At 46.6% G+C, this 16,268-nt stretch overlaps 1 protein-coding gene across 1 annotated transcript in view; it reads right to left on the reverse strand.

Moving 5' to 3' along the window:
- Positions 1-16,268, reverse strand: part of LOC111954833 (cysteine/serine-rich nuclear protein 1) — a 40,037-nt gene that overhangs the window by 4,897 nt on the left and 18,872 nt on the right. The window contains exons 2-4 of the mRNA XM_070436138.1: positions 11,052-11,370; positions 300-420; positions 77-206 (exon numbers count right to left, since the gene is read on the reverse strand). Coding sequence (XP_070292239.1) covers positions 77-206; positions 300-420; positions 11,052-11,361 — 561 coding nt within the window. The 5' untranslated portion in view covers positions 11,362-11,370. The remainder of the gene's footprint in view (positions 1-76; positions 207-299; positions 421-11,051; positions 11,371-16,268) is intronic.

A 16,268-nucleotide genomic window follows, 5' to 3' on the forward strand; every position in this document is an offset into this window, starting at 1 on the left:
TGAGAGGTCAGTTTACTATTAACATTGAAGTTGAAGAAATGTTCATATGTGAGTTTTCATWAGCAAAGTGTCTTACCTGACACTTGATGCCTGCCAGGCTGCAGGCGCAGGTCTCTGGCTCACAGAAGCCCTGACAGTCACAACCACAGTCCTCCCTGGACACTCTCAGCTGCTGGAGCTGCCTCTTCTCCTCCTTATCCATCTTCACCCCCGCAGCCTTCAGCAGGGCTTGTCTCCTCTTGGANTCCTCCCTGGACACTCTCAGCTGCTGGAGCTGCCTCTTCTCCTCCTTATCCATCTTCACCCCCGCAGCCTTCAGCAGGGCTTGTCTCCTCTTGGAAGGGTAGGGGTGGAGGAAGGAGCCGTCGTCTAGGTTACAGCTGCTAATGTCCAGCTCGTCCTCTGGGATGTCTTCGAGGGCTGTCTCTTATACACATCTAGATGTGTATAAGAGACAGTAGGGAGAGAGAGGGGTGGGGAGAGAGAGGAAGAGACTGGTGTTATCACACGGGTCATTCCTCAAGAGCTTTGAAGAACAAGAGACATTCAGTGTTAACTAACCTCCAGACAAGCTTCATTGCCATACAACTCTCCTTCCGTGGCCTCCAACTGCTCTTAAATGCAAGTAAAACTAAGTGCATGCTCTTCACCTGCCGCACCTGCCCGCCCGTCCAGCATCACTGACTTAGAATATGGGGACAATTACAAATAGCTAGGTGTCTGGTTAGACTGTAAACTCTCCTTCCAGACTCACATTAAGCATCTCCAATCCAAAATTAAATGTAGAATAAGCTTCCAATTTCACAACAAAGCATCCTTCACTCATGCTGCCAAATTTACCCTCGTAAAACTGACTATCCTGCCGATCCTTGAATTCGGCGATGTCATTTACAAAATAGCCTCCAATACCCTACTCAATAAATTGGATGCAGTCTATCACAGTGCCATCCGTTTTGTCACCAAAGCCCCATATACTACCCACCACTGCGACCTGTATGCTCTCGTTGGCTGGCCCTCGCTTCATATTCGTCGCCAAACCCACTGGCTCCAGGTCATCTATAAGTCTTTGCTAGGTAAAGCCCCGCCTTATCTCAGCTCACTGGTCACCATGGCAGCACCCACCCGTAGCACGCGCTCCAGCAGGTATATTTCACTGGCCATCCCCAAAGCCAACTCCTCCTTTGGCTGCCTTTCCTTCCAGTTCTCTGCTGCCAATGACTGGAACGAATTGCAAAAATCACTGAAGCTGGAGACTTATATCTCCCTCTCTACCTTRAAGCATCAGCTGTCAGAGCAGCTTACAGATCACTGCACCTGTACATAGCCCATCTGTAAAGAGCCCATCTGTACATAGCCCATCCAACTACCTCATCCCCAGATTGTTACTTAGATGTGCAGAAGATGAATGTGCAAGTAGAGATACTGGGGTGCAAAAGAGCAAAAAAATATCACTCCAGTGTTTAATTGCTAAATTGTAATTACTTCGCCACCACTATTTCTTGCCTTACCTCCCTAATCTCTCTTATCCTACCTCATTTGCACACACTGTATATAGATTTCTTCTACTGTATTATTGACTGTATGTTTGTTTATTCCATTTGTAACTCTTGTTGTTGTTTGTGTCGCACTGCTTTGCTTTATCTTGGCCAGGTCTGTTGTAAATGAGAACTTGTTCTCAACTGGCCACCTGGTTAAATAAAGGTGAAATAAATAAAAAACATAAAACAGATACTGCAGTTCAAGCCACAAAGCAACTGCACTCCCCTCTACTGCCACTAGATGGCACCATGCATCAGATAACATGGCAGAGAGGCTGGTGAACCATCAGGACTGCTGAACGGAGCGACTAGGATCACAACACCACAGAGGAAATGTTTTGAAAAGGAAGTAGGTTGGGATTAGGAGGAGAGAGTGAGGGAGGGAGGGGAGTAAAAATCTGGCGTTCTGCCATCATTGAAAATAAGAATTTGTTCTTAACAGACTTGCCTAGTAAAATAAAAATTAAGTAAAACATACTTTTTATTTATATTTGACAAATTTTACTTCACTACATTCCTAAAGAAAATAATGTACTTTTTACTTTTTACACCCTGACACCCAAAAGTACTTGGGAAAATGTATAATTCACTTATCAACAGAACATCCCTGGTCATCCCTACTGCCTCTGATCTAAACACACATGCTTCTTTCGTAAATTATGTCTGAGTGTTGGAGTGTGCCCCTGAATAGCTGTAAAAAAAAAAAAAAAAAAAAAAACAAAAAAATCTGTCTACTCTTCCTGGGGTTTATTATGGATCCCCATTAGTTCCTGCCAAGGCAGCAGCTTACTCTTCCTGGGTTTATTATGGTACCCCATTACTCCCTGCCAAGGCAGCAGCTACTCTTCCTGGGGATTATTATGGATCACCATTAGTTCCTGCCAAGGCAGCAGCTATCTTCCTTGGGTTTATTATGGATCCCCATTAGTTCCTGCCAATGCAGAGCTACTCTTCCTGGGGTTTATTATGGATCCCCATTACTCCCTGCCAAGGCAGCAGCTACTCTTCCCTGGGATTATTATGGATCACCATTAGTCCTGCCAAGGCATCAGCTACTCTTCCTGGGGTTTATTATGGATCTCCATTAGTTCCTGTCAAGGCAGAGCTACTCTTCCTGAGTTATTATGGATCCCATTAGTTCCTGCAAGGCACACTACTCTTCCTGGCGATTATTATGGATCCCCATTAGTTCCTGCCAAAGCAGTTTTAGAAATATTTATGACTAATTTATTCCTTGCCACTCATTCTGAAACTAACTGCAGCTCTTTGTTGAGTGTTGCAGTCATTTCAGTCGCTGTCATAGATGACATGTATAGTGTTGAGTCGTCCGCATACATAGACACTCTAGCTTTACTCAAAGCCAGTGCATGTCGTTAGTAAGATTGAAAAAAGTAAAAAGGGCCTAGACAGCTGCCCTGGGAATTCCTGATTCTACTGGATTATGTTGGAGGGAGCTTCCATTAAAGAACACCCTCTGTGTTCTGTTAGACAGGTAACTCATTACCACCAATATAGCAGGGGTGTAAAGCCATAACACAAGTTTCATCGGGGACTAACTTCATTAGCTTAATGGCTAACAGCTTAGCGTCTCTGTCAAGCAGGCTTCAACCTGTCTGATAAGCGGGATTCCGCGGACAAGAAAAAGTGGTCGTTGCTGTTATAAGCTAACCGCGTCACGAATCCACGCAAAAATAATTTCTGTATTCGTATTTAAGATAGCGGTTTTGTTTCAATCAAAAATAACAAACCGAGTGTTTTCCAGCTGTGCACTCTGATGACGTGTAACATGTGTTTACAGTTGCGCACCTGATGACGTGTAACATGTGTTTCCAGCTGCGCACTCTGATGACGTGTAACATGTGTTTCCAGCTGCGCACTCTGATGACGTGTAACATGTGTTTTCCAGCTGCCGCACTCTGATGACGTGTAACATGTGTTTTTTTTTCCTTCAGACTCCTCTTCCTAAATATTTGCTATTCACTGCAGGCCTCCCTTTATGGTCTCAAATGGTCTTGAATGTACCCAAAAAAATTATTCATGACCTTACCAGAGCTCGCACTTAGCCAGAGAATGTTAGCATTGTCACATCTGGTGGCTTATCCATTGAAACAGTGTCATCTACAAATACCTAGGTATATGGTTGGATGACAAGTTGTCCTTAAAAGTTCATATGATAATCTTATGATGCTTAAATTGAAATGTGTTTATTTTCGTAATAAAAAGCTTGCTTTCCAACTTATGGCTAGAAAGAAGCTTGTTCAGGCCACTATTCTCTCTGTAATTGATTATGTGACTTGTTGTATATGCATGCAGCCTCCTCTGTTTTAAGGACTGGACTCTGTTTATCGTGCATCCTTGTGCTTTATTAAAAATGCCAAGTCACTCCCCCACATTCACATTGTACCAAATGGTAGGTTGGACCTCACTTTATATGCGCAGAAAGATACATTTTGTAGTGTTCATCTACAAAGCCCTTTGGGTAAACTCCTCTTACCTCTGTAGTCTGGTTCCTTCACCACCAGCAGGTAAACTCCCTCTTTACCTCTGTAGTCTGGTCTCCTCACCACCAGCAGGTAAACTTCTCTCTACCTCTGGTCTCCTTCACCACCAGCAGGTAAAATCCCTCTTTACCTCTGTATCTGGTCTCCTTCACCACCAGCAGGTAAACTCCCTCTTACCTCTGTAGTCTGGTCTCCTTCACCACCAGCAGGTAAACTCCCTCTTTACCTCTGTAGTCTGGTCTCCTTCACCACCAGCAGTAAACTCCCTCTTACCTCGTAGTCTGGTCTCCTTCACCACCAGCAGGTAAACTCCCTTTACCTCTGTAGTCTGGTCTCCTTCACCACCAGCAGGTAAACTCCCTCTTTACCCCCTGTAGTCTGTCTCCTTCACCACCAGCAGTAAACTCCCCTTTACCTCTGTAGTCTGGTCTCCTTCACCACCAGCAGGTAAAACTCCTCTTTACCCCTGTTAGTCTGGTCTCCTCACCACCAGCAGGTAAACTCCCTCTTTACCTCTGTAGTCTGGTCTCCTTCACCACCAGCAGGTAAACTCCCTCTTTACCTCTGTCGTCTGGTCTCCTTCACCACCAGCAGGTAAACTCCCTCTTTACCTCTGTCGTCTGGTCTCCTTCACCACCAGAAGTTACCATACCCGGTCTGCTAGGTGGTTGATATGTTACCATACCCGGTCTGCTAGGTGGTTGCTACTTAAAGTCCCAAGGACATTCACACTATTAGGCAAGACTGCCTTCTCGTCTTGTGCACCAGAGGCATGGAATAGTCTACAATCCATGCTTCATCTAGATATGTTAGTGRCACTGAATGAATTTAAAATTTTGATGGGAGATTGTTACTGAGGAGTGTAAATGCTTTTTTTTTTAGGCTGGATTAGTTTGTTGTATGTTTTAATTATGTAATGTATTGAATGTTGCTGCCTTCTCCCTTGAAAAAGAGACTGTCTAAATGGGCTTTTCCTGGTTAAATAAAAGGATAAATAAAAAAAACAGTCTCCATTAGATGAACACAGAAAGTATCCTGTACTCATCGCATGCTCCAACATGCCTTAGTCCCTTCATCACACCCCCTCTCTCTCCCTCCCTACCTACTCTTCCAGGCAGGCAGCACCTGTGCTGGATGAGTGCCCAGGGCCCAGACAAGGCTCTGTGTGTTCTCCCTGCCTAGCCATCTTCTCTCTGGCACCCTGCCATGCCATCCTGGGAACCCTAACAACTGTTTGCCCTTCACAGACCCTAAACCCAAAAAATGACCACAGTCCCCTAAATGCCAGACCGACAGACAGACTAGACCCCACACAGTTAGTGTTACATTCCTATCAGTCTGAGTGAGAGGTGTATCTCTGCTTCCCCTAGGGCTGTAAGCAGGTAGGATAAGAGCCAAGCTATCTAACCTATCCTAATACATAATTCATGTTTTGAGAGAATCTATGAATCCAGGGCCTGGGGGGAAAAAACTTATTCATCCATTACCAGCCTTTCAACGCGCTTCATGTCTACAGACGCTACGGGTCAGCAGWCATTTAGGTAGTTTACCTTAGTGTTCTTGGGCACAGGCACTATGTTGGTCTGCTTAAAACATGTTGGTATTACAGACTCAGACAGGGAGAGGTTGAAAATGTTACTGAAGACACTTGCCAGTTGGTCAGCGCATGCTCACAGTACACGTCCTGGTAATCCGTCTGGCCCTGCGGCCTTGTGAATGTTGACCTGTCTAAAGGTCTTACTGTTAAGGTAATTTAAATGTTGAAAGATAATGATTAAATAATTCCACTCTGAAACCTTATAACTGTATGAAATTGATTAGAATCATACATGTATTATCTGATGGTTTTGTTTAGTCAGTAAAATTATATATCTGTACAATATATCTTAAAAACACATATATCTGTTCAATAGATCTTTATAGTATCTTAAACACTATAAACACTACCGGACGATGAATCATCAATAATAAGGTATTTGAGGTAGATATGTACATGAAGGCAGGGTAAAGTGACTAGGCATCAGGATAGATAATAATAAGGTATTTGAGGTAGATATGTACATGAAGGCAGGGTAAAGTGACTAGGCATCAGGATAGATAATAATAAGGTATTTGAGGTAGAGTATGTACAATGAAAGGCATGGGTAAAGTGACTAGGCATCAGGATAGATAATAATAAGGTATTTGAGGTAGATATGTACATGAAGGCAGGGTAAAGTGACTAGGCATCAGGATAGATAATAATAAGGTATTTTGAGGTAGATATGTACATGAAGGCAGGGTAAAGTGACTAGGCATCAGGATAGAATAATAATAAGGTATTTGAGGTAGATATGTACATGAAGGCAGGGTAAGTGACTAGGCATCAGGATAGATAATAATAAGGTAATTTGAGGTAGATATGTACATGAAGCAGGTAAAGTGACTAGGCATCAGGATAGATAAATAATAAGGTATTTGAGGTAGATATGTACATGAAGGCAGGGTAAGTGACTAGCATCAGGATAGATAATAATAAAGGTATTTGAGGTAGATATGTACATGAAGGCAGGGTAAAGTGACTAGCATCAGGATAGAAATAATAAGGTATTTGAGGTAAATATGTACATGAAGGCAGGGTAAAGTGACTAGGCATTCAGGATAGATAATAATAAGGTATTTGAGGTAAGATATGTACATGAAGGCAGGGGTAAAGTGACTAGACATCAGGATAGATATAATAATAAAGGTATTTGAGGTAGAATATGTACATGAAGGCAGGGTAAAGTGACTAGACATCAGGATAGATATAATAAGGTATTTGAGGTAGATATGTACATGAAGGCAGGGTAAAGTGACTAGACATCAGGATAGATAATAATAAGGTATTTGAGGTAGATATGTACATGAAGGCAGGGTAAAGTGCACTAGACATCAGGATAGATAATAATAAGAAGAACAGAGTAGCGGAAGCAAATGATGTGAAAAGTTCGTGTGTGCATGCGCGTTTGTGCGTGTGCATATGTATGTGTATGGGAGTGTGTGTGTGTGTATATATAGTCTTTGTGAGTCAGAGAGTCAGTGCAAGATAATAGGCGGTGTCAGAGGAAGGACAAAAGCCACCTCACTCGAACTGTTCTCTGCTACCGCATGGAAAGCAGTACCGGAGCGCCAAGTCTGGGTCCAAAAGGCTCCTTAACAGCTTCTACCACCAAGCCATAAGACTGCTGAACAATTAATCAAATGGGCTACCTGGACTATTTACATTGACCCGCCCCCCCCCCTTTGTTATTACAACTCTGCTACTTCGATGTTTTATTATCTATGCATAGTCACTTCACCCCTACATCCATTAATAATGGCGCCGGAAGAAATGGCAGCAGTTTTACGGGCGCCCAACCAATTGTGCTATTATGTGAGTTTTTTTTACGTTATTTGTAAGTTATTTTGTACATAATGTTTCTGCAACAGTATCTTACGGCAAAAAAGAGCTTCTGGATATCAGGACAGCGATCACTCACCTCGGATTAGACTAAGACTTTTCCTTCAACAAGCAAAACACACAAGACATTCTCCGGCAGGGCCGACATCCCCGTTATTTGCAAGAGGAAGCGACGCAGGTACAGAGGACAAAGAGCCGGATACCTCGTCAGGACCCAGAAAAGGCGAGTGGGAAAGCTGCCGTTACCGTCAATACTACTCGCCAACGTGCATTCATTGGACAATAAATTTGACGAGGTACGATCACGAATATCCTACCAACGGGACARCAAAAACTGTAATATCCTATGTTTCACGGAATCGTGGCTGAATGACGACATGGATATTCAGCTAGGGGGATATACGCTGCAGCGGCAAGACAGAACAGCACACTCCGGTAAGACGAGGGGGGGGTTCTGTGCATATTTCTAAACAATAGCTGGTGCACGAAATCTAAGGAAGTCTCTAGATTTTTCGCCTGAAGTAGAGTATATTTTGATAAATTGCAGGCCACACTACTTGCCTAGAGAGTTTTCAGCTATACTTTCGTGGCTGTTTATTTACCACCACAGACAGATGCTGGCACTAAGACCGCACTCAGTCAGCTGTATAAGGAAATAAGCAAACAGGAAACCACACACCCAGAGGTGGCGCTCCTAGTGGCCGGAGACTTTAATGCAGGGAAACTTAAATCAGTTCTACCAAATTTCCATCAACATGTTAAATGTGCAACCAGAGGGAAAAAATTCTAGATCACCTGTACTCCACACACAGAGACGCGTACAAAGCTCTCCCTCACCCTCCATTTGGTAAATCCGACCACAACTCTATCCTCCTGATTCCTACTTACAAGCAAAAATTGAAGCAGGAAGCACCAGTGACTCGGTCTATAAAAAAGTGGTCAGATGAGGCAGATGCTAAACTACAGGACTGTTTTGCTATCACAGACTGGAACATGTTCTGGGATTCTTCTGATGGCATTGAGTACACTACATCAGTCACTGGCTTTATCAATAAGTGCATCGAGGACGTTGTCTCCACAGTGGCTGTACGTACATACCCCAACCAGAAGCCATGGATTACAGGCAACATTCGAACTGAGCTAAAGGATAGAGCTGCCGCTTTCAAGGAGCGGGACTCTAACCCGGAAGCTTATAAGATATCCTGCTATGCCCTGCGACAAACCATCAAACAGGCAAAGCGTCAATACAGGGCTAAGCTTGAATCATACTACACCGGCTCCGACGCTCGTCTTYTGTGGCAGGGCTTGCAAACTATTACAGAGAATAGGTTTTGTCGTGCCCTCTTCACAACTGTCTTGGTGTGTTTGGACCACTCTAGTTTGTTGTTGATGTGGACACCAAGGAACTTGAAGCTCTCAACCTGCTCCACTACAGCCCCYTCAATGAGAATGGGGGAGTGCTCGGTCCTCCTTTTCCTGTAATGATGGTGTTGGAGTCGTGCCTGGCCATACAGTTGTGGGTGAACAGGGAGTACAGGAGGGGCCCCAGTGTTGAGGATCAGCGTGGCAGATGTGTTGCTACCTACCCTCACCACCTGGGGGCGGCCCATCAGGAAGTCCAGGATCCAGTAGCATAGGGAGGTGTTTAGTCCCAGAATCCTTAGCTTAGTGATGAGCTTTGAGGGTACTATGGTGTTGAACGCTGAGCTGTAGTCAATGAATAGCATTCTCACATAAGTGTTCCTTTTGTCCAGGTGGGAAAGGGCAGTGTGGAGTGCAATAGTGATTGCATTATCTGTGGATCTGTTTGGGTGGTATGCAAATTGGAGTGGGTCTAGGGTTTCTGGGATAATGGTGTTGATGTGAGCCATTACCAACCTTTCAAAGCACTTCATGCTACGGACGTGAGTGGTACGGGTCTGTAGTCATTTAGGAAGGTTGCTTTTGTGTTCTTGGGCACAGGGACTATGGTGGTCTGCTTGAAACATGTTGGTATTACGGACTTAATCAGGAACATGTTGAAAATGTTAGTGAAGACACCTGCCAATTGGTCAGCACATGCCCGGAGCACACGTCCTGGTAATCCGTCTGGCCCCGCAGCCTTGTGTATGTTGACCTGTTTAAAGGTCTTACTCACGTCGGCTACGGAGAGCGTGATCACACAGTCGTCCGGAASAGCTGATGCTCTTATGCATGCCTCAGTGTTGCTTGCCTCGAAGCAAGCATAGAAGTGATTTAGCTCGTCTGGTAGGCTTGTGTCACTGGGCAGCTCGCGGCTGTGCTTCCCTTTAAAAAGATTTGGCATGGCTCCTGAGATCCTCAAAAGGTTCTACAGCTGCAACATCGAGAGCTTCCTGACTGGTTGCATCACTGCCTGGTACGGCAATTGCTCGGCCTCTGACCGCAAGGCACTACAGAGGGTAGTGCGACGGCCAGTACATCACTATGGCTGCTGCTGCCATCCAGGCGACCTCTACAAGCAGCGGTTCAGAGGAAGGCCCTTAAAAAAAAAATATGGTCAAAGGACCCCAGCCACCCAGTCATTAGATATAGGTACAGTACTACCTGCAATTGTGCCCGTGCTCTCCCGCACATTGGCTAACCGTGGCTATCTGCATTGTGTCCCATCCACCAACCGCCCAAAGCCCCCTCTGCTTACACTCTGCTTACTCTCTGTCCGATCATAGATAGCATAGTCACTTAAACCATATCTAACATATGTACATACTACCTCAGACAGCCTGACTAACCGTGTGTCTGTTAGCCCCTTGGCTACTTAATATAGTGCCGTCTTTTTAACTGTTGTTTTATTTCTTTACCTACCTATTGGTTCACCTAATACCTATTTTTGCACTATTGGTTAGAGCTTAAGTTCTACACCTGTGATTCAGCGCACTGACAAATAAAATTTGATGTTCAAATTACTGCTCAAAGATTGTAGTAACATGTTACCCCCGCCAGATAACTTGGAGTATCGGTTAGCCCCCGGTTATATAGCCCTGTTATTTTGGTTAAATTTATTTTCTTAACTTTTACCTTTGTTTATTTGAAAATATTTCTTAACTCGAACTGCACTGTTTTGTGTTTAGGCAGTGCTTGGGTGAGGTGTAAGCATTTCACGTAAGGTCTACACATTTGTATGCCGGCACATGTGACAAAAATAAAGTTCTTTGATATGGGAGGGGGGGAGGGCGTTTCCAGTGCAGATAGCGGCCCGGGGATAACCCATTTAATGAAAACTTATTAGCAGTCAAAGCTGTTTTAGGAGCCGTTGGTCCGAGAGCCGATGCTTCGCGGTACCATTTCCGGACAGTAGCACAGTCTACGGCTTGGGTGGCTGGAGATTGTTCATCCTTTCCTCCGACACCGCCTGGTATAGAGGTCCTGGATGGCAGGTAGATCGGCCTCAGTGATGCACTGGGCCGTCCGCACCACCATCTGCAGTGCTTTGCGGTCAAGGTGGTGCATTTGGCAAACCAAGCAGTGATGCACTGGGCCGTCCGCACCACCATCTGCAGTGCTTTGCGGTCAAGGTGGTGCATTTGGCATACCAAGCAGTGATGCTGCCAGTTAAGACGCTCTCCATGTTACAGCTGTAGAACATTTTGTGGATATGAGGGCTCATGCCAAATCCTCTCAGCCTCCTGAGGTTAGTGGAGATTAGTGAAGGCATAGTGAAGGCATAGTGAAGGCTGAGGAAGTAGATTAGATACTCACTGTTGTAATGTGTGTCTGGAGAGCCAGGGTTGCTGGGTGTTGAGTCAAGGGTGTCTGAGTAGCAGCTCTCCCCCTCCGAGTCCCATCCGGAGTAGGCTGAGGAGGAAGAGGAGTAGCACTGGTCCTCATCATAGACCTCCTCATACTTCCTCTTCAGTAGACCGCTCATGGCTCTAGCTAGCATTGACCTGATCTGAGAAACACAAGGAGAGGAGACAGGGTTATTAYCATGGTGCTAGCTAGCATGGACCTGATCTGAGGAACACTGGGAGAGGAGACAGGGTTATTAGCATGGTGCTAGCTAGCATGGACCTGATCTGAGAAACAAAGGGAGAGGAGACAGGATTATTAGCATGGGGCTAGCTAGCATTGAGCTGATCTGAGAAACACAGGGAGAGGAGACAGGATTATTAGCATGGGGCTAGCTAGCATGGAGCTGATCTGAGAAACACAGGGAGAGGAGATGGTTATTAACATGTTTACAATCAGCATAATCAGCATGTCATAACTGCAGTGGGTTATGATTTCAGCAGATGCAATTATGGTAATGATTATAGGCGTCCTACACAAGAAGGCTTCAGGGGTTAATATTTCAAACTCACATTAAACTAACTATTATCATATCATCTGATTATCTTACTATGATTAATATTCATAGCCTACTATAATAAAGCCTGAAAACCCCTGGTGGTACTCATGGCCATACGTTCTAAAATCAGAGCATAGGCCTAATAGGCTGGATTTGCTACGACCACAGACAGATGAGTGAAATGTACAATGGATCTGACACCAATGCTGAGTACAAGCTAGCCCTGTGCTGCCATGTGATGCCCTGCAAAACACACCTCAGTGAGAGAGCGAGAGGGGGGAATGAGAGAGAGAGGGGGGAATGAGAGCGAGAGGGGGGATGAGTAAGCGAGAGGGGGAATGAGAGCGAGAGGGGGAATAGAGCGAGAGGGGGGTGAGAGCGAGAGAGGGGGGGATGAGAGCGGAGAGAGGGGGGATGATAGAGCGAGAGAGGGGATGAGAGCGAGAGAGGGGGGATGAAGAGCGAGAGAGGGGGGGTGAGAGCGAGAGAGGGGGGATGAGGAGCGAGAGAGGGGGGATGAGAGCGAGAGAGGGGGGATGAGAGCGGACGAAGAGGGGGGATTGAGAGCGAGAGAGGGGGATGAGAGCGTGAGAGGGGGGGATGAGAGGGTAGAAAACTCAGGATACTAGCCAATGAGGACTGAGTCTAGCCAATGTCAACCAGCTGTACAAGTCTGGAACAGTACTGGTACAGGCAACCCCAAAGAGTTTCAGCTGGAACTTCCACTGAGGTCAAAGAGGGAGCTCAGCAGGAGAAGCTCTCTCTTGAGAAAGACTCTCTCCACCCAAACAGTGTCAGCTGGACTTCCACTGAGTCAAAGAGGGAGCTACAGCGGAGAAGCTCTCTCTTGAGAAAGACTCTCGTCTCCACTCCCAAAACAAGTAGACCTCTTCTTTTAAACAACCACAGATGGGACACCCCAAGCGGAAAGACAACCTCCAGCACAGAGCTCTACTCCCTCACTGGAAATGAAGGGATAAAGTCACCAGCTGGGGTAGGGCGGAGGTGGACACAGCAGGTGACAACACCAAAGGAGAGAAGGTGAGAAAGATGTGTGACAGAACACACATTAAAGAGCTGCGGCAACCCCACAATGAGAAACTAGCAGCAGTAACAGTCCCACCTCAGATCTCCTGATCCAAGTCTCAACACCACAGCAGAAAGTCACCTCAGATCCTGACCAGAGTCTCAACACCACAGCAGAAATTCAGTCCACCTCAGATTCCTGACCAAGTCTCAACACCAAGCAGAACAGTCACCTCAGAATCCTGACCCAAGTGCTCAACACCACAGCAGAACAGTCCACCTCAGATCCTGACCGCAAGTTCTTCAACCCGCACAGCAGAACAGTCCACCTCAGATCCTGACCCAAGTCTCAAACAACCACAGCAGAAACAGTCCATCCTCAGATTCCTGACCCAAGTATCAACCCACAGCATGAGAACAGATAATGAAGAACCAGAAGGCCGCAGTGGACGCCAGACTTCTAGCGCAGGAAGTAATCAGACTCCATCAGCTGAGACCAGGAGTCTCCACCACTAACACCCCATTCAGCTGAGACAGAAAGTCTCCACCACTAACACCCCTCCAGCTGAAGACCAGGAGTCTCACCACTAACCCCATCAGCTGAGACCATGGAGTCTCCACACTAACTACCATCAGCTCGAGACCAGAGTCTCACACCACTAACACCCATCAGCTGAGACCAGGAGTCTCCAACCGATAACACCCCATCCCCAATCAGCTGAGACCAGGAGTCTCCACCACTAACACTCCATCAGCTGAGACCTAGGAGTCTCCACCACTACACCCATCAGCTGAGAACCAGGAGTCTCCACACTAACACCCCATCAGCTGAGACCAGGAGTCTCGACCACTACAGCCCTCAGGCTGAGACAGGAGTCTCCACACACTAACACCATCCATCAGCTGAGACCAGGAGTCTCGCACACTAACACCCCATCAGCTGAGACCAGGAGTCTCCACCACTAACACCCCATCAGCTGAGACACAGGAGTCCTCCACACACCCATCATGAGACAGGAGCTCCCTACGATACAGCTGAGACCCAGGAGTCTCCACACTAAAACTATCGCCCATCAGGCTGAGACCAGGAGTCTCCCACCACTAACACCCCCATCAGCTGAGACAGGAGTCTCACCACTAACACCGTCCATCAGCTGAGACCAGGAGTCCTCGCACCACTAAACCCCATCAAGCTGAGCAGGAGTTCCACCAACACACCCATCAGCTGAGGACCAGGAGCTCTCGAAACCACTAAACACCCCATCAGCGAGACCAGGAGTCCCGACCAACTAACACCCATGCAGCTGAGACCAGGAGTCTCACACCATAAACCCCATAGTGAGACGAGGACGTTCACGACACTAACACGCTCCTGCTGTGCACTGCTCCAACAGCTGAGACCAGGAGTCTCTCCACACTAAACAATCCACATCAGACTGAGAACAGGAGTCTCCACCTAAATCACACACATTAGCTGAGATCGGAGATCTCCTAATCTTCACTTACACCCATCAGCTGAGCATCGCTAGGATCCACACAAACCATGCTGAGCATGAGTCTCACACACCTATCACGAGCAATCCAATCACATCACAGCTGAGACAGGAGTAGCCTAAACATCTCAAAGCTGAACCAGGATTGAACCACTTAAACCCCATTTCCATGCTAGACGCAAATGTCACCAAAATTACATGAGACAGACACATTTAAGAAAAGTCAACAAAACGCGCCATCAGCTGAGACAGGAGTTCCACGCAACTAACACCCCATCAGACTGAAGATCCAGGATCTCACTCACAAGCACATCCCATCAGAGCTGGAGGGCGGGGACGGGGGGGGGTAGCGAGTCTTCCACCACTACATCCCATCAGCGTGAGACCAGGAGTCTCACGCTAACCCACCCATCAGCTAAGACCAGGAGTTCTTCCACCACTAATCCAGTCTCACCATAGCCCATCAGCTGAGACAGGAGTCCTCTCACACATCTCCCCATCAGTGAGACCAGGAGTCCCCACGCACTAACACCATCAGCTGAGACCGAGGAGTCTCCCCACTTAACAAGCTGCCTATCAGCTGAGACCAGGAGTTCCCAACCACTAACCCTATCAGCGTGAGACAAGGAGTCTCATCAGCACGACGTTGAACACCTCCCATCCAGCTGAGACGGCAGGAGTCTTCCACCACTAACAATAGCATCAGCTGAGCAAACCTAAGAGTCTCGCTACCACTTACGACCTGATATCTCATCCCATTCAGCTTGGGACCGCGGGAGGAGTCTCCCACCAACTAACACACAGCGACCAGTCCCACCGCTACACCCATCGCTGAGACAGGAGTCTTCCACCACTAACACCTCTTCCCAAACTCATAACACCATCCAGTAGACAGGAGTCTCACCAACTAACACTCGTTCCTCAAGCTGAGACCAGGAGTCTCCACCACACCACTAACTTACCTCCATCTTATTAGGCTGATCGGAACAGGAGGCCTTCCTATGCCCCACTTCACACTACCTCCTATCAGCTGAGACCAGGTTCTCCTCACCACTAACACCCGCCATCAGCTGCGACCTAGGAGTCTCCACCATACAACCCCATCAGCTGAGACTCAGGAGTCTACCACATAACACCCCATCAAGCTGAGAAGCGAGCCAGCATAAGCGGACCTGAGTCCAGACTAACACCCCGATCAGTGAACCAGGAGTCTCCCACTAACACCCCAATCAGCTGAGACCAGAGTCTCCCACATAACACCATCAGCTGAGACCAGGAGTCTCACACTAACAGTCCATCAGCTGAGACCGGAGTCTCCACCATACACCATCAGCTGAGACAGGAGTCTTCACACTACACCCACTCAGCGAACCAGGAGTCTCCACCACTAAACCCATCAGCTGCAACGAGCGGTGTTAATATGACTTCAAATAGTACCTTACAGTTATGTTGGCTGAGAATTTTTAGCTAAACACTGTCCTTACGAACACATAGCTTACAGCAGTATGTACGGTATGTAGCTAGCTACCTAAGTTTGAGTATACTCAATTTGCCAGTATATTACTATAGGCTAACTAGCCAACGTTTATTGACTTGATTTTCTTCCGTCATTGTTAGCTTAGCGGTCATCGACATTCGTGTGGCGTTTATAAATTCGTCTGGGCTATCTACTTCCGATTTCAGAATCTCTCGCTAGAGTACAGAGCGCAGAATAACTGATGAATTTACAACACTCACACCCGTTGATATCGGCGGTGTCAGTAAACGTCGGCAAAAAAAAACCGTAATTAAAGTGTTGCCAGCAGACACAGTTGTCAGAGACTCCAGTCACCCAAGTTAGACTGATTTCTCTGCTACATACTGGCAAGTGGTACCGTAGCGCCAAGTCTAGGTACCAAAAGGCTCCTCAATCTTCTTTACCCAAGCCATAACACTGCTGAACAATTAATTTCAATATGGCCATCCAGACTAATTTTTAAAGCA

Source organism: Salvelinus sp. IW2-2015, linkage group LG30 (genome assembly GCF_002910315.2).
Source record: "Salvelinus sp. IW2-2015 linkage group LG30, ASM291031v2, whole genome shotgun sequence".
Lineage (NCBI taxonomy): Eukaryota > Metazoa > Chordata > Actinopteri > Salmoniformes > Salmonidae > Salvelinus > Salvelinus sp. IW2-2015.